General features: G+C 43.8%; 3 protein-coding genes and 1 long non-coding RNA gene across 6 annotated transcripts; all 4 read left to right on the top strand.

Annotated features, from left to right (window-relative positions):
• The first annotated feature begins 251 nt into the window (after window positions 1-251).
• LOC124697846 (DNA (cytosine-5)-methyltransferase DRM2-like) lies at window positions 252-5779 on the top strand. 3 transcript variants are annotated; one of them, XM_047230381.1, is made up of 9 exons: window positions 252-262; window positions 1689-1796; window positions 1898-2006; window positions 2086-2132; window positions 2248-2397; window positions 3936-4032; window positions 4217-4303; window positions 4393-4484; window positions 4579-5779. In XM_047230381.1, exons 1-9 carry the CDS (start codon window positions 257-259, stop codon window positions 5707-5709), a joined length of 1827 nt encoding a protein of 608 aa, XP_047086337.1. In that variant the 5' UTR covers window positions 252-256; the 3' UTR covers window positions 5710-5779. The 3 variants fall into 3 exon arrangements, with proteins under 3 accessions (XP_047086337.1, XP_047086348.1, XP_047086342.1); XM_047230392.1 differs by lacking the exon at window positions 3936-4032 and having other exon boundaries at window positions 4219-4303; window positions 4579-5778; XM_047230386.1 differs by lacking the exon at window positions 3936-4032 and having other exon boundaries at window positions 4204-4303; window positions 4579-5778.
• A 474-nt stretch (window positions 5780-6253) lies between these two features.
• On the top strand, window positions 6254-8593 carry LOC124684171. Its single transcript, XR_006996934.1, has 2 exons — window positions 6254-6316; window positions 8240-8593. It is a non-coding gene; the product is annotated as an uncharacterized LOC124684171 (long non-coding RNA).
• Window positions 8594-10325: 1732 nt separating this feature from the next.
• LOC124684170 (BTB/POZ and MATH domain-containing protein 1-like) lies at window positions 10326-11395 on the top strand. The gene has a single exon (XM_047218553.1). The coding sequence runs from the start codon at window positions 10326-10328 to the stop codon at window positions 11370-11372; it is 1047 nt and encodes a 348-aa protein (XP_047074509.1). The 3' UTR covers window positions 11373-11395.
• A 10277-nt stretch (window positions 11396-21672) lies between these two features.
• LOC124684169 lies at window positions 21673-22826 on the top strand. The gene is made up of 2 exons (XM_047218552.1): window positions 21673-21938; window positions 22027-22826. The coding sequence occupies exons 1-2, from the start codon at window positions 21841-21843 to the stop codon at window positions 22595-22597; spliced, it is 669 nt and encodes a 222-aa protein (XP_047074508.1). The 5' UTR covers window positions 21673-21840; the 3' UTR covers window positions 22598-22826.
• The last annotated feature ends 274 nt before the right edge of the window (window positions 22827-23100 follow it).

The following is a 23100-nucleotide window of genomic DNA, read 5'->3' as shown; positions in this document are numbered from 1 at the left end:
CCAAAAAAATTTAGTGCTTATTTGTTCGACCCGGCTCAATTCAAATCCTGGCTCCGCCACTGTCTCCGCCGTAGCCGTCTCCTGCTCGCCCCGCCATCGCGTTCCCCTGTTCGCCTCCGCCGCCGCGTTCTCCTGCTCGCCTCCGCCGTCGCGCTCGCCTACGCCGCCGCCTGGACCGCCTCTGCTCTTGCCCCCTCGCTCCTTGCAGGGGGGGAAGTCAGAGAGAGACAGAGAGCCAGAGGGGGCTACATCAACAATGGTGGTATGTGCTCCGCTTATCCTCTCACCCGCTTCCCAGTTTTACGCCCCCTGATTCAAAGCTTCCGTTCTTTTAGGACAGAGAATCGCAACGTATCCTAAATTTTCTACGCCAGGAATCTTTCTAACTTCTAAGAGTTCTTTCGCACCGCATTCAGTTTCCGTTGATTGACTCGAAACAATCGGAAAGATTCGTCCTTTGTTTCTCATAGGGCAATCAGGTTTTTGTGGTTTTGCTTGATCGAAAAAAACATGTTTCCCCACTTCCTCGATGTGTCCTGGGACCAGTAGCTGTATGCAATCTAGCAACAGAACATGGACAAAATACAGAGATTAGAAAGCACCAGGCGTACTGTTCCAGTGTCTTTTTTGGTTAACCTTACTCCAGGTGACAATCTCATGTGTATCTTTTTTTAATGGTCTGTTCAGTCTGATATATGTTTTCCAGATATTATTTGATGCATTATGGACCCTAGAGTTGAATCAGGCTGTGCTGATTTTTTTTTTCCTTTGGGATTTCGACCGTTGAATGTTCTTCCGTTTCATATGTTGTTCATGACCAACACACTCACACACTGTGATCAGACATAAGCATTTAGAAGGTCGGGACTCTTTTAACAAGGAATTATGCGGTTTTAGTTTTATGGCCCACCTATATGTTCCAAAATTCTTACTTCACTGGCACCACATATCTTGCATTTAAGTAGTTAATTTTGACCGCAAAGTGCCATTTTATCTATTTGATACAAGGTGTCATCCAGCCGTAATGCAGTAGTGTCTTTTTGATAGTCTTATGCCAGTGGACACAATGTGGCATACCTGGTTAACCTGATCGCCTTCTTAGATTTACGAACCTGGTCGCTTTCCTCCCATAAAAGCTCTGTTATGCATAAAGTGTTCTACTATTTCAGAGAAAAGCTAGCATACTTCAGTTAGTTAGGCATCCCTCAATGAAACTCAAACTCTTCTCTTCTGGCTATTTAAGCCCCCCCTGATTCAGAAGGTTCTTTCAGTTAGTTAGGCATTCCTATAACCATAACTTAAACTATTTCTAACTGTACAAATGTATTGCGCATTAGCCTAATGTTTTGTTGTGACCAGGGTCGAGGGGGTTTGTTCAATAAAAATTATGGACTTTTCTTCTTTCTATTTAATGCTTCATAGACTCTTGTGGTTCTGATTTCAGTTTGTGAGATCTTGTGGTTGTTCTGGTCTTACAAACAACAACAACATCAAAGCCTTTTTCCCAAGCAAGTTGGGGTAGGCTACATATGAAACCCAGCACAAATAAAAGGAAGCCAAAACATGAAATTGTTCTGTTCTTACGGTGCAATTAATTTTTTTCCTTTGTGTAATTTTCTTCTCTACGATTCTATTGCTGGTGATTTTCTTTTAATATTGATCCAAGGCGTGCTTAACTCGTGGTACAGGATACCGATGATAGTTTTGAGTGGGGAAGTGATGGTGACGCTGAACCCTCATCAGCCCCGGCCTTGAGGAACATGGATGCTGCTGGTCCATCAACATTGGTACACCAGGTAGTAACTGACAGAAAATTTTATCTTTCAGCACAAGAGCTAGTCATGACTTGTTATTATAATGATCTTACTGTGATATTTGTTCATCTGCCTGTCTAAAGGATCCTAATGGGCGGGCTAATGGGGAAGCACCACCTAATTCTTTAGTCGAGGGATATGTGGGAATGGGTTTCACAAGAGAGATGGTCGTGAAGGGCATTAAACAGATTGGTAATAGTAAAAGTAATAAATTCATTTCATTTGTCATACGTGTTTACAACTTCTGTTTCAGCCGAGTATTTTCTTTCAGGGTACAGTGATTCAAATGCATTGCTTGAGCTACTTCTCACATATAAGGTACTTTTTTTTAGAAGGTACTTGTATATGTGCTTATGTTATTTAATTTATCCTATAATTCTTTTACTCCACGGTCGCAAGGATTGCATATTACAAATGGTCATATGAAATGCAGGCACTTGGAGATGAGGCTGCGGGTAATTGCTCTACTTCTGGTCTCATCTCCCAGAGTGTTGAAGATGATGATGATTTTGATTTTGAAAACTGGGATGGAGATGACGATGCTGATGGGAGAGAACCCAACTCTGATGATTCTGGTCATGAGGTAGATGATTCCCTATCATTAGTTCAGGAACTGGATTTTTTTTGTTCATATAAATGCTGATGCCTGTGACATCTTTGCCATGCATACCTTTTTTTAGAACATGAAGCTTATATCGAAATGTCAGCAAAATTACAGTCAAGGTGAATACACATTGCTAGAAACTCAGGAACTTGGTCAAGCCAGACACACACCGGATTAGTAAGGGATGCAGATTTTGCAGCTATATGTACCGGATTAGCATCCCAAGCCTATAGATCATTGTCTAGTTTTCCCAAGGGTTTTTTCTTGATAGCAAGTACATCTGGGCCTACAAAATTTACATCGAGTGCTTCAACATCCCATTTGGAACCATCATGAGAGATTAACTTAGCCATTTGAATTACTTCTGCCCCAGCTGGTTTAAAAGGAGGTTTGCCACCAACAACATCAGGGATCCATCTGTCTTGCCAAGCATTAGTCCACCCCCAGTTCTCCTAGTAAGTCCAAACTCCAGAGTCTTTCGACCCTTAAGGATTGCTCTCCAGGTGTGGGAAGATCCCCATTTGTGAAATATTTGCCCTTAGGACTCTAGCACAGAGAGAGTTTGGGTTGGTAATAAGCCGCCAACCTTGCTTGCCAAGCATTGCAATATCGAACACATACCATCAGCATATTTAGGTTGATCAATTTCAGAATATTTATGCCAATGCATTTTCCTTTTGTCACCATCTCCTCCCCACAAGTAGCAAGCCATAGCTGAAGAGAGGTGTTTACATGTTGTTTTGGAAAGAGCAAAACAGCTCATTGAGTATGTTGGGATTGATCGAGCCACAGCTTTAAGAAACACCTCTCGCCTGCCAAACTCAGCTTCTTTTCACACCCGCCAGTAATAAGTAAATAAAACACCGAGGTACACACCTTCTCAGAGGCCTCTGTAGTGCTTCTTCCAAGGCAGCAGGGAGACCTACTTATTTTTCTTCAAGGGCCTCACGATCAATATCGAGGATATGATGAAATTCAGTTTTGCGATGCATACCAGAGAAATCTTTTATCACATGTATGCTGATACATGTGAAATCTTTGCCATGCATACCTTGAACACCCTTTTTTGTATCTTTTGATCTCTTTGTTTGTTTTGCTCCCAGCCTTTCATCAGTGTAGAACTGCATTTTGAAGTTTGATCACTTGTGTTGTTTACATAAAATTCTCATCGTGTTAAATTTTTATCGTGTAAGAGTGCAATATATTGAGAAGTGAGGTTAAATACCATCAATCTATACCTCTCACAGAGTAATCAAACAAACTGGAAAAGAATATAACTGAGTGTGCTATTGTCCTGCTTGTCTTTGATTGAGATGAATAAAATGAATAGTTCTATTTACGCTCCACTCACATTCCTTTCAATTCTTACGCATTTGAATATAAGTTGCAGCTTGTATGCATTTTGCTTAATCACTGCTACACTCACCCATCAACACCATCATATGAAGCTACAGATTTGGACATGTGCCTTCAGTTTATTCCAGCACAACCTGAAGTGCTTCCTATTGCTAGTGTAGGTAGTTATTTCAAGTGTAAGGCGACTAGGCGAGGAGCATTTGTGTTCATGCATACATTTAGTCTTCTATTTGCTCAAACAGCACTGGAGAATAACAAGTTGAGTTCCTAAATTATGTCATCGATTTAATTCTCGATCAGTCTTGGTTACTGCTCTGTGTATTCCGTGATCTCTCCCCCTCTTTCGTATCACTAGTCACTTAGCATTAAAAAGGAAGTAAGATGTAGCTAGTCATTTCTAATCTCTGGTTTTGTTTTGCTTTTGTTCAGGATTTTCCACAAGAGATGTCAGAGAAGGACAACAAGATCAAGTCCTTAGTGAACATGGGTTTTGCTGAAGATGAAGCAAATAGGGCTATTACCAGATGTGGTATGCTTTTTTTTTTAAATTGCTACCTTGTGATCATGCTTCAATGGAAAAAACACCTTATGTTGTATATTTTGGTTAAAACTAACTAGGTGTGGATGCCTCTGTGTGTGTATTAGTCGATTCGATCTATGCATCCCAAGCTGCAGGAAATTGTAGTTATATGAATCAATCTGAATATGAGGTAACTATTGGTTTGACTGCACATTTGAATAACAAAACTATTTCCTCTTTTAACTTGATGTAATGACACTGGAAATTTGTGTATAATTTGGCAGGTTACTGATAGGGGCTTTGATTCCTTTGGAGTGAGAAAGAAAGCAAGATTGATGGAGGAGAGCAAGAAAAAAATGAAACATTATGGAAGTGGAGCACAAGGAAGTCGCTCCTCCTTGGATGGTAACCATGGTGAACTAATGTGGCTCCCACATCCGATGGTTGGATTCAACCTACCTACTGATAGGCTACGGTCAGTGACAAGAAGTCTTCCTAAACAAGCTATTGGCCCACCTTACTTCTACTATGAAAATATGGCTAGAGCTCCAATAAATGTATGGAAGGAAATTTCCAGATCCCTGTATGACGTAGAACCTGAGTTTGTGGATTCTAGATTCTTCTGTGCAGCTGCTCGGGAAAGTGGCTATGTCCATAATTTGCCGATTGAGAAAAGGTCACCTCTCCGTCCTCTCCCTCCAAAGACCATATTTGAGGCCTTTCCTCATTATAAGAAGTGGTGGCCTACCTGGGACCACAGAGAGCAGCTCAATTGCTTTGAGACCCGTGTGGCAAGTCCAAAACAGATAAAAAAGATCGAATGTGCTCTTGTAAGGTCAAGTAATCCACCACCTCTAACAGTTCAGAAGTATGTAATGGACCAGTGCAGAGAATGGAACCTTGTTTGGGTTGGAAAGAACAAGGTTGCCCCTCTAGAGCAAGATGAGATGGAATATTTACACGGTTTTCCAAGAAACCATACGAGAGGAGTGGCCAGTAGAAAGAGGTACAAGTGTCTTGGTGATTCTTTCCAAGTTGATACTGTCGGCTACCACTTGTCGGTGTTGAAGGACATGTATCCGAATGGTGTTAATGTGCTATCCTTATTCACCGGTATTGGAGGAGGAGAGGTAGCTTTGCACAGGCTTGGAATCCACATGAAAACAGTGATATCTGTTGAGATAAGTGAAGATAACAGGAGGATTCTGAGGGGTTGGTGGGATCAGACACAAACTGGCACGCTAATTGAGATTGCTGATGTGAAGTCTCTCACTAATGATAGAATTGCATCATTTATTGGTAGATTTGGTCGATTTGACTTGGTGATAGGGGGCCTGGAGGGTGAGCAACCTGCTTTATTCTACCACTATTGTAGAATCTTGAAAGCCGTCAAGTCAGCTACGGCAAGGATGTAGCTGAAGCTATTCCCGTATCAGTCGAAAGGATCTTGTTTCCTGGCCGTCATTATGTGAGTATTCTTCTGCTTGCTGTGTATAGTTTGTTTTGATCCTAGTCATAGTAGATATATCGGTTAATACTTGATAGTTGTTCTATCCTGTGTGTATGGTTTGTTTTGATCCTAGTGATAATGGATGTTGGTTGATATTTCTAGGTTTGAGTGATACAGGTTTTATGATTAACGTGTGATGCCATGTTTTTTTCTTTCGAAAAGGAGGTTGAACCCCAGCCTCTGCATCAAAAAGATGCATACGGCCTTTATTATCATTTATTCAACAAAGGTCTGACAAAATATACATCAACAGCCTGAAGCCACCACTCAACACCTACAAACCCGACAATGATGGGAAGATCATGCCATCAGGGCCTTGTGCCCTCACACACAAACAACGCCCCACCAGCTAGGTACCAAGTGCATCACCGAGTCACCCTATAGCAAACTGGGAGCACACTTACGGTCCAGCAGACCCTCAACATGCACCTCGTGCACATGTTCCAGAAGTACGGGGCTGCTCACGAGAGAAGTTCCAGTGCTACGGACGGTCCTTGTAGATCATGCCAATGGTATGTTACATTTCACACTTTTGTTGGTTTGACTTAGTTACCTGGTTATGTTTTCTCTTTTCAGACAATTTTTTTTGCCAGATGGCTTCGTGACGTCTCATGTATGAGGCTGCTTTCGCATCTCCTTTGGGGTCATGTGATAAACTTTTGACTTTGAGTGATAGATAGAGATAGGACCTTTCTCAGTTTTTCACGTGAAGCACAGAGGAGAGAGATAGAATGGTTCAGTGAGGGAGAGAGAGGGGGTTGACCTAGCACAGCGTTTTGGCTCCTGGGACCAGTTTTTTTTTATAAGGGCAGTATATTAATTTTAAGTCAATAACTGATATCAAGTACTCCAATTAATGCGACCGTTGCATGCAACGATAGAGAAAGATGCACCATATGAATATGTATAATTATCCCAAAATATGAGAGCATTTTCACATAATTAATCTTCATATTTATTAGTTTGCTTTATTTTCTTGGTATGGAAGAGCGGAGTGTTTCCCTTTTCCAAAAACGTGAGCAATAGTGTGGCACATGTCTTACCGCAATTAGGCTAGAGTGGTACAAGTGGTGTTTTCAGTGACTCCACGCGGGCATACACGTCGGGTTTCATCGTAAACAATTGTAATTTGTTTATGTCAATTAATAAACCTCATGGTTCCTTTAAAAAATTGTAGACAATTTCTCTCAAGCCAACTCCAAAAGACTCAGATTTAATTGGCTTTGCTTCTTAGAAGGTGACTGGTTGCCTTTTTGAAACGAGCGGATTGTTTTTTTCTGGATAAATTAGTTTGTTATTTTTATTTAATCCCCATTTATAAATTTAATCTCCACCATTTGGACATCTCTAATGTGTATGCAACATGCAATTGTATTTATTTGATTTGTATTTATCAAAACCAATGTTGTCTAAAGTGGCTTAATGGTTTTGAAAAAACAATCAAACTATTTAGCAGCACTGGCATTTAGGATAGATACCAACGTTTATTATTTCCTCAAGTCGGAGCCCGTTACTTCATCATTGATTCTTGATGAAGTCTCATAATTTGCTCTCGATAATTCACTATAGGATAACTTCATTTAATCACCACTTCAAGTGTCCATTATCACCAAACAAACAACAATTTCCAAGCATATGATCCATTCGATATGTTGGTTTTGAACTTGCGCTTCTCAATCTCGATGACCATCACCACTTTATGCTCTCCTCTCATGGGTTATATGAAATATTTATTTTGATGCAAACCCATGAAAAGATACCTAACTCGCATAGAAATACCAAGCACATAAATTATGAGTTAGTTCGTAAAGTGCAATTCACAATTGCTTATCATACCACTAGATCACATTTGAATCCACGCGGTACATCATTTATGCTTTGTGTGTTGATCAACCAGAATCCAATCTTTGCACTCTGTTTTGGTCAACCTTGTATCTTTGCTTCACCTCTCATTACAAGATGTCTTGAAAACAATAGTGAACTCTTCACTCAATCCCATGCTCGCAAAAATCTCAACTTTCTCAAGGCCAATGTTGGGGTTCACCATGAGTCATGAAATGGTAATCTTCATGCTCTATCATGATCTCTTGATATGCATAATAAATTCTTCACTCGAATGCTTGCTTTAAGCCTTGATCAACCATAACTCAACATATGAGTCCATTTTGATATTGTATTGAAGCCATATCTTCAGTTCTTCTCTCTTATTGACCTTCTCATGATATTAATCCTTCATGGCTTAACTCATAAGCGAAAGCACAACTCCATATTTATTGAACTTCGCTTGGATGCTTTGAAATTCTTCATATTTTCTTCTTTCTGAAGGGATTAGCTATTCTCACAACCAACCAACCTACTAACCGTAGTCTGGATTACCTTTTGTTTTGTTCGATTGATGTCCAAGGTATGCATTTGACTATTAACAATTGTTTCAGATTTTCCGCTTCCAAATTTTGTACGGTTGTTGGCCAAAATTGGAGGATAAAATTGTGCTCTACATCAGCTGCTTGGTCACAACTTGGACAGTTGAGCTTGACTGAAGACCAGCAGCTGCACATGGCTGGAGTAGTTGGCCCATGACAGGAGTTTGCACTGTTGTATTTGTGCCATGGCTGCTGTTTGTATGAGAACAAATGCAAGTATTGGTTGCGAATGAATTGCTGAACAAATGCAAGTAACAGTTCTGCAGATTATCCTAATGTGTCCATGTCAGCCTTGTTACCCAACTCTCGTTCATCCAAATACAACCGATTTTCTTGCTCCGATGGTCCAAGCAGATGGCCAGTCAACAGATCAGAACATGAGCTTTACGTGTCATGGTTTATGCAGATTGTCCCAATGTATCCAGTGTCAGCCTTGTGATATTTTTATCTGGCTATCTTCAGTACAAGCCACAGGATCCCGTTATTCGCTGGATTATTGTCAAAGGAATGCATGTGCACATGTATGTTACAGTATGAGTAGCGGGTAAGTAACTTCTGAATTCGTTTCAACATAATTGCGGGAAGAATTAATGTGGATCGATTCAACATCTCATATTCTAATCATGTGGAGTACTGAACTACAGCAAGCTCTAGCTATTAGAGATACTTGAAAGAAAATAGAAGGAACAGTGATCGGCTCAATGTCCACAGATGACAGATGGAGGCACATACATAATCAGAGTTCAGAGGGAATCCCTTTTGATAGTGATGGGCTCACTGAAGTCGTTAGGCCAGGCGATGACGCCGAGCTCCTTGAGGACGTCCTCCTTGGTGAAGTAGCCCATGGAGCGCAGCTGCGCGGCCTCCTTGCTCCGCCAGGCTCCACCGTTCTGCGCCGAGATGAGCACCGCACAAGACATGGTCTTCCAGATGTGGACGGGCTCCCCGTGGTGCCCGTCCAGGATGAGGGAGATGATCCTCGAGCCAGCGTCCTCGTCGTGTGCCGCGCGAGCTGGAAGAAGCCGTCCAGGAGCGACTCCTTGCCGACGCGGCGGCGGAGGTCCTTGTGGCGGCTGACGACGCTGGCGTAGTACTAGCCGTCGTCGTCGCTCGTCGGCGTCGGGGGCGTCAGGCCGTGGAGGTCATCGGCCCAGGCGTGCCAGGCTCCGTCGTGGCTGGCGAACCGGGGGGACGTGGAGTTTGTCGCAGGGCGACGGTGATCTTATCGTAGCCGCGGCCTGCCAGGTGGAGGTGGCCAGTGCGCTCCGGTGCGGTGTCGCTGCCTCGCTGGTACCGGAAAGGATGAATGATGTGAAAATTGTAGAAAGGTACAAAGGGGATGTAGATTTGGAATACAAGATGGCACCAAATCCTAGTCTATCTCTATCCTAATATACACACGTATAGTCTAACAACTGAGACAGAGATATAGTGAGATTAGTTATAACGCTGCTCAAAACTCGAGAGGATCCACGCTAGACAACGCTAGACACCACCACCTCCACCATCAGGAGGCTAGCCAGCAGGAGCACCACCGCCATGATCGAAACTTTCTTTCAGCAGAAGCACCATTTCGGAAACAGAGGAAACAAACATTTCGGCCGCCGGCATCGAGCTCTTCGAGGCGGAGTCACAAACAAAAAAAAAAATAGTTGCAATTCAACTTGCAACTCATATGCACGAATCATGATGTTATTGAAAGGTGTAGCCCTTGATTGAGCACCAAGTAGTAGTAGTTGAGAACTAACAAAACCATTTCTTAATGGTAGCCACCTAGATTGCCTCTCCAGTCTCCAGTATGAGTAATGAGCCCATTAATGCTCCCCCCTCCCACATGATTTTCCCTTTTAAAAAAAGAAAGTCATCGCTTGAGATGATTCCACTCAAATATAAACAAGTTGCAGTAGGAGCAAGTAAGATCGTTCAGTCGCCTCCATTCTGCTCCTTTCCCCATTCTTCATCTCAAAGACAAAAGGAACATTTCTCCATTCTGCGCTAGCCATACCATACTAATAGCAGCACTGCCGCCGGAATTAGCGACTGATCTGCGGGCTGCGGCTGACAAGCTACAAATCCCATCTCCGTCAGTAGGCTCACCATGTCGTCCGCCTCCGCCATCGTCGCCCCTACGTGGAGCGGGCACCACCTGCTGAAGATCGACGGCTACTCCTTCACCAAGGACGTCCCCACCGGACAGAAGATCGAATCCCGCCCTTTCGACCTTGGCGGACATCGATGGCACATCGATTACTACCCCAACGGCTGCACCGCTGAGGATGCGGACTACATATCCCTGTTCCTTGTTCTCGAGGACAGTGTTTTCAAGGCGGTGAAGGCGCAACAGAAGTTCTCTTTCGCCGGCGAGGTCAAGGGCCAAGCTCCATCACTAGGATCATCCGTAACGGTAAACAACTACACTTGTCTGCAGGGCTGGGGGACTAGTAGTTTCGTCAAAAGGGAAGACCTGGAGGAGTCGGAGCATCTCCATGATGATTCTTTCACGGTCAGATGCGATATCGTCGTCATCAGCGATTACCAGGCTGAGGATCTGCCCGAGAGCACTCCTCCAACCTTCGTCTCTGTGGAACCATCTGACCTTCACCAGCACCTTGGCGACCTCCTTAGGAGCGAGAAGGGCGCCGACGTGGTTTTTGAGGTTGCTGGCGAGACCTTCGCAGCGCACCGGTGCCTGCTCGCCGCCCGGTCGCCGGTCTTCAGCGCAATGCTCTTTGGCGGCATGAAGGAGGGCAATACGGTGCACATACATGACATGGATGCCCAGGTGTTCAAGGCGTTGCTCAGCTTTGCGTACACGGACTCCTTAGCAGGGGCGACAGAGGAAGATGAAGAAGACGAGGCCATGTTCCAGCATTTGCTTGTTGCTGCGGACAGGTACAACATGGAGAGGCTGAAGAGTATCTGCGAGGATAAGCTGTGCAAGCACATCGACGTGGACAAGGTGGGGATTATCCTGGAGCTGGCCGAGCAGCACCACTGCGACGGCCTAAGCAAAGCATGCTTAAGTTTTCTCGGCTCCCCGACAAACCTTCGAGCTTTTGTAGACAGTGACGGCTTCAATTGTCTGAGCAAGAGCTGCCCTTCTGTTATTAAGAAGCTGATTGCCATGTTGGCCTTTGTTTCGTGATGCCTGTTGCGCTAGCAATCAGAGTTCACCGGTTTGGAATATGTATCACAAGGTATTTCTGTTGCTACGTATCAATGATGATGTGCTCCCTGGTAATCTAGACTTATTATTAGGTAGTTATCTTGGATTCTTGGTATATGGCTGTCAGATTATCTATCATAATTTTCCTAACTTTCTATTGAGATGCAGAATAGTACTATCATATTGTCACTTTTTTGTTTTGTTTCAGTGTTTTTATTTCATTACATATTTATCAGCAAGTACATTTCTTTTTTTTAAAGAAAGTACATTGCTATCAGGTAAATGTGAAGATTGAAGTCTGGGCATGCTCGTCTCTAGTTATTTTCTTTTTTCTTAGAATGTTTTGAATCAGTGACACAAAACAGTTGTGCTCTATCTCTTATTCCAAGAATATGTCCCAGAGTAGTTTCATCTCTGCTCTGATGTTTCTTTTTTTTGAAAATTTTAAATATATATATTAAGCAATAATATTTAGATTACAATCATTCCAGGCTGTCCTCGACACGCAGGTCGGGACCGAACCTGGCAACACGCCACAACTCAACTCTCTACGACTAAATTGACAAAGCCCATGCGCCACTTCATTACAACATCGATCAACTTTGGAAATCTGCACAAATCTGTCTAGAGGCTTCTTCCTCCTAAACTCTTTGACAATGATGCTCATTTTAGATCTGTTAGGGCTTTCTTTTCCTAGAGCTCCAGTTACTACCAAGCAGTCAGATTCAACAATGATGTGTGAAGCAGTATTATCAATCGCAAGCTGAAGCCCATTGAGACAAGCAGTTGCTTCAGCGACCACCGCAGATCGACAATGAGGAATCAACCCCCACGCAGAACAGACGATGGTTCCCATAGACTCTCTAATCACCGCTCCCCACGAGCCATTGTTGGCATCAGACATGAAGCTAGCATCAACATTACATTTTACCCAGCCCTCTTGGGGTTTCTCCCAGTACTTCACTTTGTTATCAGAGCTAACCAAAGATTCTTTTCTAGTGTCTTGATCTGGAAAAACAGAACCCTTTCCTTTCCTATCCACAGACCACATCCTGCATTTAAACTTTGGGTAGTAGTTAAATAATTTTGAAGAAAAGAAATGGAGTTTTGAACAGATGCAAGGCCATCATCAAAAATAATGTTGTTTCGGTGATGCCAAGCTCTCCACCATAAGAACATCATCTTGCACCTCATGTCATGATTAAGCCTGTCTAACAGAACAAGAGCCCAGTCATTACCAGATTGGGCCAAAACTGGCTCAGGCGGCAGGTTCCACACTTTTTTAAGCCCCTGTCTTAGAGCAAGAGCCTTTGTGCAAACCATAGTTGCATGGTAACCTGTCTCGTCTTGCATACCACAAATCGAGCAAGTAGGGAGGATATTAGGAATTCTTCTAGCTCGATTTGCCTGCACTGACTAAACTGTTAGTAGCTAATTTCCAGGTAAAATTTTTTACCTTCGGAGGGGCCTTAGTATTCCATATCACCTTCCAAATATTCCTATCTCTATTTGTGCTATCACTCGAGCTAGGAGGCTCCGCAAGCTTTAAATCTAGAGCCAGATTATAAGCACTCTTGACAGTAAACATGCCATGGTTCTCTAAAGTCCAAGAGATAAAATATGTTTCATTGTAAGATGGTAATCTGATGCTTAGGACAATATCTGCATCATGTGGTAGAATGGTACTTCTTACCAGCTCTTCTTTCCAAGTGTGGTTTTGGTGGTCAATAAGTTGAGACACTCTTCTTAATCTTGAATTATTTATATTGCATGAGATTTTCAGGTTCCATCTTGGAATCCAATTGTCCCTCCAAATCCTCACATTTTCCCCGTTACCGATTCGCCACATGGCACCTCTCTTCAGCAACTCTAGCCCATGCATAATTCCTTGCCATCCAGGAGAGGTATTTTGGATGAACGGAGAGGTATTTTGGATGAACGCAGTGTCCATTAAATCCCCATTTGGATAGTATTTTTCTTTCATTAATTTTGCGCATAAGCTGTTCGGATAAGCGATCAACCTCCAGGCCTGCTTGGCTAATAAGGCTTGATTAAAAATATGGAGGTCTTTAAACCCCATTCCTCCTTGACCTTTCCTTCTCGTAATTTTTTGCCAGCTCATCCAATGCATCCGTCTTCTTTCTTTTTCATCTCCCCACCAGAAATCTCTTGTTAGTTTCATCAACTCTTCATAGAGGACTTCCGAAAATTTAAAGACACTCATTAGATAGGTAGGTATAGCTTGGATCACCGACTTGATCAGCACATCCTTGGCTCCACTGGACGCATATTTTTCAGCATAGTCAGAGAATTTCCTTTTTAGCTTCTCTTTAACCGGCTGAAATTTACCATCTTTCATGCGCCCTTCTGGCACTGGCAAACCTAGGTACTTCTCCTCGAAGCAGACAGTTTGTATGTCCAGAATGTTAGCCACACATTGGCCTTCCTCCAACGTACATTTGTTACCAATCAGCAAGGAGCACTTTTCAGAGCTTAGTAATTGGCCAGTTGCTCGTTCATATTTATTCAGAGCAGTCTTGATTTTATTTGCTTGGTCTGAATTTGCTTCAAAAAATAAAAGACTATCATCAGAGTAAGTGAGAGATTCCTGGGCTTCTTCTGCAAACCTTAATTTCTTTTATTTGTCCCTCATCTACTTCCTTCTGTAATAGTCTTGAAAGTCCATCTGCAACAAATAAAAAGAGATACGGGGATAGAGGGTCACCCTGTCTCAACCCTCTAGATGGAGAGAATTTCTTGAGTAGCTCACCATTGAACCGAACATAGTAGGTAACTGTTTTAACACAAGCCATAATCCAACTAATCCATTGATCCGCAAAACCAAGCTTACCCAGAACACCTTGAAGATAATTCCAATCAACACGGTCATAAGCTTTTGCCAAATCAAGCTTATAAGCACATAATTTACCTTTTTATCTTGGCATTTTTGGAGAGAATGGATGCATTCAAAAGCAATCAAAGCATTGTCCGTGATCATTCTTCCTGGGATAAAAGCACTTTGATTCGGTGCAATTATATCTTGAAGAATCGGTCTCAGTCTATTCACCAAATATTTTTATACCACTTTGTATATGACATTACATAAGCTAATTGGTCTGAAATCTCTAAGGCAAACATGGTTCTTCTTTTTTGGAATTAGGAAAATAACCGTGTCATTGACACCTTCAGGCATACTTTTAGTTGCAAAGAAGTTTTTTACAGCCGCAATGATGTCTTCTTTAAAAATCCCCCAATGCCTTTTAAAAAAGGGTAAATTGGTTTTATGCCACTCTCTATTCCACAGATTGCACATATGCCATTACAAAAATTTGACTTGAGGATATGCCACTCTAACTATCCAATACTTTTACTTATGCCATTTTTCTGCAATACATAAATGTATACTGTGTGCTGTACGTAGGATACTGTATACAGACTTTTTTTTTAAACAGAGCTCGGTCAATTTGGAGGCCAACCACCCCGTTCGTGACCCAAATTGTGCCCGCTCGTCCCCAAATTGTGCCTGCTCGTCCCGCCCCCGACGAAACCTAAAGGAAGTGGAGGAGTGGAGGGCGGCAAGGCTGGCCGGCGGCAGTGGAAGGCGCCGCCGAACTCCGCCCGGGAGCCCCGCCGCCGACCTCCGCCTGCAAGCTGCGCCGTCGACCTCCGCCCGGGAGCCCCGCCGCCGACCTCCGCCTGCGAGCTGCGCCGTCGACCTCCGCCTGCGAGCCGCGCCGCCGACCTGCGCCCGGGAGCCGCGCCGCCGACCTCCGCCTGCGAGCCGCGCCGCCAACCTGCGCCCGGGAGCCGCGCGGCCGGAGCCGCGCCGCCGACCCGCGCCCCAGAGCCGCGGCCAGCGCTGCTGCTGTGTGGGGCGGCGCCGCTCGTCGTCCCCTGCACTCGCTCGCCGCTCGCCCAGCCGCACGCCCAGCACAGGCCCGCCTCTGGCCCGTGTGCAGGATTTCAGTTCTGATTGCTAATTTGTGACAAATTGAGGGAAAGTGCTGCTTAATTTTTCTGTATTTGTTGTTGAAGTTTCTGGACAGAACTTCGCACCTCAGTTTGCTGGACCATATCTGCCCAGAAATGACTCGAATTATAACAGTACAATCCTATTGATGTTTATGATTTTCTGTAATTTTTTCAGATTTTTCTGAGAAGATTTTTTTCGGCCAAAATTTGACAAATTTCAAACAGAAAATGTTTGTTTAACAATGCAAATCTGCCCAGAAATTGCTCAAAATGGAACAATAGACTCGTTTTAATGGTTTTGATTTTCTGAAATTTTTCCAGATTTTTCTGAGAAGTTTGAATTTTTTCCAAAATTTGAATTTTTTGAATTTTTCGGGTGCCCAGACCTGAAAGTGCTACCTTCCTTTTGAAACCAGGGCTATTATGGTAAATACTACCGTATACACTGAAATACATATAATTCTTGAACAGTTATCCTTTGAGGTGTACAAAGTGGCATGGATGAAGGTATTGGATAGTTAGAGTGGCATATCCTCAAGTCAAATTTTTGTAATGGCATATGTGCAATCTGTGGAATAGAGAGTGGCATAAAACCAATTTACCCTTTAAAAAAACCTCGCTGGAAACCCGTCTTTGCCAGGGGCTTTCAAGGGTCCAATTTGGAATAACGCATTTGCAATCTCATCACCAGTGAAGGCAGCACATAATCTCTCATTAATGTCCTCTGAAATCTGGGGTTCAACATCATCCAAAATGATCTCCGGATTCACATTTTGGTCTGCTTTGTAAAGCTCCACAAAAAAATTGTCGTCATCTCCTTCATTTGTGTTTTGTCATCTGTATTAGACCCATCAGATTTCTGAAGCTTTTCGATAATGTTCTTTTTTGCTCTCCAAGTAGCTTTCATGTGAAAGAACTTCGTGTTACGATCCCCTTCTTTTAGCCAACTAATCCTTGATCTCTGTCTCCAGTACACTTCTTCCTGCTCCAGCAATTTATCGAGTTCTCTTTCAATTTCTCTCTTTTTCTCTTCTTCCTCAGTTTTATTTCTCATATTAATATTCTTCAGCTTCTTTCTTAACTTCCCAATTCTGCCATTTACCGACCCAACCGTCTTCTTTCCCCAAGCCTGCAAGCAATCCATTACACCAGAGAGATTTGATGCAACAGCACCCAGGTCTTTCGGCTTGGAGTGATTTTCCCACGCCGTTATAACTTCTTCCACCAGAGATGCTTCAGATTCCCATACAGCTTCATATCTTCTAGGTTTAGCATCAGCATTCATTATCTCCTCTTTGCAAAGGTCCAGGAGGATTGGACAATGATCTGACCGGGAAGAAGTAAGATGAGTAACATTACAATTTGGGTACAGATCAATCCAACTATGCGTCGCTACAGCCCTATCCAATCTCACTTTAACATTATTTACACCTTTTTGTTTATTATCAAACGTCCAAGGTGTTCCTTTAAATCCTAAATCATGTAAGTCACAGTGAGAGAGAACTTCTCTAAAATCAAGCATTTGTTTTTCATTTCTCTTCTTTTTTGAAAGATGTTCACATTGCCACATGGCCTTATTAAAGTCACCTATCATAAGCCAAGGAAGGTTTAACATAGGTTTTAATTTTTTTTACCATGTCCCACGTTAGATGCCTCATGTGTGTTTTAGGTTCTCCATACACAAAAGTGCACCTCCACTTTATTTCACTTTTCAAATCGGTCACGATTACATCAATGATTCTATTATTAATTCCCTTCAGCTCTACTTCTATATTCTCATGCTAGAAGAGGGCTAGACCTCTCCCCTTCCCTTCTTCATAGAAAGTCACTACATGTTTGAGGCCCAATCTCCAGCGCAGGCTTTCAACCACGTCAGTGCGCTTCTTTGTTTCCGACAAGAACACGAGCTGAGGCTTATGAGTGTGCACTAGGCGTTCAAGATCCTGAACCGTCCGGGAGTCGCCCACCCCCGGGGGTTCCAAGCCAGGGCTCTCATTGCTTCGGACAGGCGCTGTCATTAGCGCATGTCAGTTGACTAGCAGCTCCATGGCTGGTTGCCTCCGAGTTTTCCTCCTCAGTTCCTCCGTCCTGTTGTTCCACCTCTTGGCTTCTTTCCTCAGTCACCTTGTTGCACTTGTTATCAGATCCCAACCTGATAATAAAGCTTTGCCCACCATCAGTTGTGCTTGTATCTTCCGACACCTGGCGCTTGCCAAGCACTTGGGTCTTCTTCTTCAGAAAAATAGCAGCAGTCTTCTCAGCATCTCCCTTCAATTCTGCACACAAGCTCCCATCCTCTCTCAGACAATCTAGGATGGACGACATCTTCATCGGTCCCAGCTTTGGCTGTTTTGCCTTCCTGGCCCAGCGTACCCTCTTGGTGGTCTCAACCGTTGCCTTTGTCACTTGGTCATCAGTGATCCCTACAGCAGGCCCATCCACAACCTGGAGGTTGTTGACAGCTTCAGCTAAAACATCTTGCACTAGCTACGGCACGGCCTTGGTTCCTTCCTCTTCATGATGTCTTGCGTTGATGATTTACCCCTTGGCGTTAGTCTCAGGCGTAAGCTTCCATCCAGAGCTAGCCGAAGAGAAGTGCAGGCTTCTTTTTATTTTTTTTGTCATCAGCAGGTACATAGTAGCTATGATTTTCAGACATCCTAAATGGAGAGGCCCGCTGTTCTTCACAATACTTGATGATCTTCTCTTCCTCTGGCAGCATGCAAGCTCTCTCTTGATGCCCAAACAGACCACAAAAGAAATAGAAATGAGGAGCTCCTTCATATTTGACCTCATACCTCTTTGGCTTGCATTCTTCCTTGCCAGAAATTGGGATCCACCTCCTGATTGGCATCTCAACATTGTGTTCAATCCTGATTCTGAGAAACGTGGCCCAGACATGACCGTGGTTATCTTTTCCTACTTCCCTCACCTTTCCCAGGAACTTTATTCCAATCTTCTCTCCCCATTCTTTTGTCATCATAGAAAAGGGCAGATCCAACACTCTCACCCATATGGGCATAATATTGATTGGCACATCAACAGCTGCAGAGACACCATCATACTTCGCCACAAGAAAAGCTTCATTGTTATACATCCAAGGTCCTCCCTTCAAAATGTGCTTATAGTCCCCCTCTTTATCCAGCACGATCAAGAACTTCTTCTCTCCAATCCCCTTCTCTGTCATACCCCCCTGTAACTGCCATACCTGTCTCATCCGCGCAAACAAACCAGCGGTGTTAAAAATCCGCATGGTATTGTAACGCCAACCACAATCCATGGTGTCTTGATCTTCTTCTTTGCCTCCTGAAAATCCACTACAAGCACATCTTCATCTTCAGGGGCATTTGCCACACTGATTTTCATATCAGGCTTCTTCCTTCCCCTGTCAGCAGCAATGGCAGAGGCCATAAGCTTCTTCTCTGTTGCCACTGCACTAGCAGCAGCCAGCTGATGTGCTCCAGTGCGTGGAGTCATGGGCCTTGCCTCAGGAGTCTGGTTATCACCAGCACTGCTCGCGGCCTTTTCACCCATCTTCTTCTTCCCCGAAGCAATCTCAGTCCTCTTGTCCATCTGCTCTCTCTGTGGCTTGTGAGTGTATTGTCTAACAGATTTTTGACCAGTGTCAATTGCCTTGCTCAGAGATATATATTCCATTGATTTGCATGTTTTTGGACAGCAATCGACCATCATAATGTTGGGCCAGGCGAGAGATAAATACTTTTGATTTGAACCAATACTCTTCCTTTTTTAAGATATTTCATATCAGTTTTACCAGGTTTAGAATCATTGGCTGATTTGCAAATACTTTTTCTGTTACTTCAACCACCTTTATAAATAATGAGTTTTGATACTCTGCCATCGCTTGAATTGTTCATGGACGAGCAAGTATTTTCCATCGTGATTTTCTTCTCTATCCTTGTAATTTTTCCATCTCCACTAATGCAATCCATCGAGACAGTATCCTCTTTTATTTGAGTTTCAACTATTCGAGGTAAACACAGAAGGGGATCCGGACTTACCTTTGTCAACTCCGATTTCTTGCGATCCTTGCACAAGATCGACATCGCCCATTGTCTCAGGCTGTCTATTTCTGGGCAGAATCGCCCCCGATTCATCTCCTTTTGCATCAGCGCAGGAGAGTTCATCTTGCTTGTGGCCGCTTTGTTCGCGATTTTCCTTGCTCGGAGGCGGAAATCCAACCCTTCGAGGAGACCTCCTGGAGATCTCTCCGCGAGCGTTGTATACGCACCCAGGATCCTGGGCCGTCGAGGGGCTTGACCGCCGTGATGGCGGTGCTGGGGTTGATGGCCGTTGCCAGAGGCGACGCCTGTTGAGAACTTGAGATCCGTACATTACAGACCCGCACTTATCTCTGCTCTGATGTTTCTTGACTACATCTCCATGACTTAGCCTAATAAAGCAAAAGATATGCTATTTTCATCAGATAACTTGATATTAATTCACTCCATATATATGTTCCAAGAAGTAGTAATCCTTAGTGAACATGGTTTTTGCTTCTACATTTTGATTGAGGCTCACATATTTGTATAGGACCGCTTTGTCCTTTAGTATTCACCGTGTGAGTTGTATACTAATAAATTCCTCACAATATATGAAATTTTTAGATAAAGGGAATATATTAATATCAAAATATATCAATTACATCCAGCCTCTGCAACAACGCACCATCCTAATGGTACTACAGATGCACACAGCCAAAAAAAGAAAACTAAGAAACAAAAGTCCCGCTACAGTATCTCGGGCCTAACAATAGCAATACATCCACCACCAAGACAACACCTGAAATACAGACTATCCAAAAGCGACGTCTCTAAGAAGGGAATAATGCTCTAACACCGTCGTCGTCCGATCAAAGATCTTAGGTTTTCACCCTGAAGATAGTCCCCGCTCTCAAAACAATGCATGCCTCCAACAAGGTCATTGTCAGGCACAACCAGTTAAAGCCAGATTTTAGGTTTTTACCCTGAAAGGTAGTACTCTGAACTTCAGAAAACAAATGTGGGAGCAAACTAGACTGTTTATTTCCTTGTAGAGCCACAATAATTTTCCCGTGGCTTGAAATGTAACATTATTTTTAGTTTTTTGTAGATATGTAGAAGCACATATTGCATGTTTCTACATTTTTCTAATTTCCTAATCATCATCTACGACATTTGAAAACTCCGCACCAACTAAAGCCCAGGAGCCAAAACTTTCTATCTTTCTCCTCCGTGTTTCACGCGGAGAAGCTCTGAGAAGGGTCGTCCATCAATATCTTGAGAGTCAAAAATTTGTCACATGACCCGCAAAAGGAGATGGGAAAGCAGTCTGAAACAAAGTCATCCGGCTGTGGACATTCAAACGGACAGAAGATCGACTTGGAAGATGAGAAAAAAAGTCAAAAACAGGTGAATCAAATTGACATAAGCGTGTAATATTGCATACGATTGGCATGAACTACAAGGACGGTCCGTAGCACCCGTGTCGTGAGCAGCCTAGTACCACTGGTCGTGCCCACTTCTGTTCATCGTCACATCGTCGGTACTGAATTGAATCTCACTCGATAATGGACAAAATTTAGACGGAAGGCTCGAAGTGAGCCCAACTTTAAATTAACGAAGCCATCAACCGACAAAATTTACACACGCCATCATCAAAGAGATCTATATTTCATCAAAGTCTAACCTTCTTATCATTATAAGGAAAATTCACTCAACACGGTCATAAACCTTGTGCATATCCAACTTAAGCAGTTAGTTATGCACAAGTCAAAAGAAACAAAAAAAAAAAAGCAAAAAAAACATGGAAAAAATAGAAAAAGACGCGGCATCATATAATTTAATAAGTTTTGATCAACTATGTAGCAACTAGCATATGCATCCTGGTGGCTTGTGTAGTTGACACATATGCTGGAGGTTGAGGGATCCAACCTCACGGTAAGCTTTACCTATTTTACTGGGCTGGCCCGGTTAGAAATTCTACTAAGCTCTAAGCTAAATCTCAGTTTACCCCGGGAGCCAAAATCCAAAGTTCCATTCTATCTTTGTCCACCGTGCTTCCCGTGAAGAAGTTCTGAGAAGGGTCGTCCATCAGTACTATCTTGACAGTCAAAAGTTTGTCACATGGTCCGGGAAGGAGATGGGAAAGCAGTCTGAGACAAAAAGTCATAAACTACAAGGACGGAAAGATCGGCTTGAAATAAGAGAAAAAGCAGGTGAATCAAAATTGACATAAGCGTGAAATATTGCATACGGTTGGCATGAACTACAAGGACGTACGGTCCGCAGCACCGGAACTTGTCTCGTGAGCAGCCTAGTACTACTGGTAGTGCCCACTTCCGTTCATCGTCACATCGTCGGTACTGAAATGTAGCATTCAGATGGCATGAACTACCTACACTGCTGCTTCCCTGGACTTCATATTTATAAGAAGTAGAGTAGTCGTCTAGCAACACAAACTTAAAGAATCAACAATGTCTCTTCAGAAGCTTTCGTTGATGGTAGTGGTGCTCCTACTGGCCAGCCTCCCAATGGTGGTGGTGTCCAGCGTGCATCCTTCTGATCCAGCCGAGTAATCTAGCATCCATCTTTTCGTATTGAAAACAGTAATTTAGTTCGTTGTTGATCTCGTTATCTCTCTCTGTTTTCATTCCTTGCAGTACCAGCGACGCACCGGAGCCGGAGCGCATTGGCCACCTTCACCTGGAAGGGCGCGGCTCCGACAAGATCACCGTCGCGCTTCATGGCGACAACCTTCACGTCCCCCGGTTCGCCACCCACGACGGAGCCTGGCACGCCTGGGCGGCCGACGAGCACCACGGCCTGACGCCGATGAGCCCCGACGACGACAAGGACGACGACGGCTACTACGCCAGCGTGGTCAGCGGCCAGAAGCGCCTCAAGGACCTCCGCCGCCGCGTGGGCAAGGAGTCGCTCCTGGACGACTTGTTCCAGCTCGCGCGGGACACGGCAAGGACGATGGACGACAGATCGAGGGTCATCTCCCTGATCATGGGCGGGCGCCACGGGGAGCCCGCCGACATCTGGAAGACCATGTCCTGCGCGGTGCTCATCTCCGAGCAGAACGGCGGCGCCTGGCGGAGCAAGGAGGCGATGCAGCTGCGCTCCATGGGCTTCTTCACCAAGGAGGATGTCCTTAAGCAGCTGGGCGTCATCGCCTGGCCTAGCGACTGCAGCGAGCCCATCACTCTGAAAAGGGACTCCCTCTGATTCTTATGCTTTTTTTTTGCGAAAAGTCCTCTGATTCTTATGCATGTGGCCATTGAGCCGATCCCAGCTCCTTAGCAGTTCTGGTTTCTTGGAAGTATCCTTTAGTTCAGTACTCCAGATGGTTAGAATATGAGCCGATCATTGTTCGTCAGCTTGCACTTCAGTGTTTTCTTTTGAGTATCTCTGATAGAGTTTGTAGTAGTTCAGTGCTCCCCGGATGATTAGAATATCAACTGTTGAATCTATCTGTTTTCTTCCCAAAAGTATGTCCAGTAAGGTGATTCTCCAGTTTATAATTTGTGTCTTGCTGTTTCAGTTTAGTCGTATAGTATCGACATCAACTGATCTGCTGAACCACGAACTAGCGTGGTGGCCCTTCCGTTAAAGGGTTGTAGCTGATAGTAATACACAGTGTATTACATGCTGAATTCTTTTGTTGCAACACTGTACTGGAGGCTGCTTTCTCGAGATTTTTGGACATTCATGTTCATTTCATGACTCTC

Source organism: Lolium rigidum, chromosome 1 (assembly GCF_022539505.1).
Source record: "Lolium rigidum isolate FL_2022 chromosome 1, APGP_CSIRO_Lrig_0.1, whole genome shotgun sequence".
Classification (NCBI taxonomy): Eukaryota; Viridiplantae; Streptophyta; class Magnoliopsida; order Poales; family Poaceae; genus Lolium; species Lolium rigidum.
This window is presented reverse-complemented; position numbering and strand designations above follow the sequence as displayed.

Coding starts and splice junctions, on each gene's coding strand:
- LOC124697846 (XM_047230381.1), top strand. Junction 2,398..3,935: donor CTGATGATTCTGGTCATGAG/GTAGATGATTCC, acceptor TTGCTAGTGTAG/GTAGTTATTTCAAGTGTAAG. Junction 4,485..4,578: donor TGAATCAATCTGAATATGAG/GTAACTATTGGT, acceptor ATAATTTGGCAG/GTTACTGATAGGGGCTTTGA.
- LOC124684170 (XM_047218553.1), top strand. CDS start 10,326: ATGTCGTCCGCCTCCGCCATCGTCGCCCCTACGTGGAGCGGGCACCAC.
- LOC124684169 (XM_047218552.1), top strand. CDS start 21,841: ATGTCTCTTCAGAAGCTTTCGTTGATGGTAGTGGTGCTCCTACTGGCC. Junction 21,939..22,026: donor CATCCTTCTGATCCAGCCGA/GTAATCTAGCAT, acceptor CATTCCTTGCAG/TACCAGCGACGCACCGGAGC.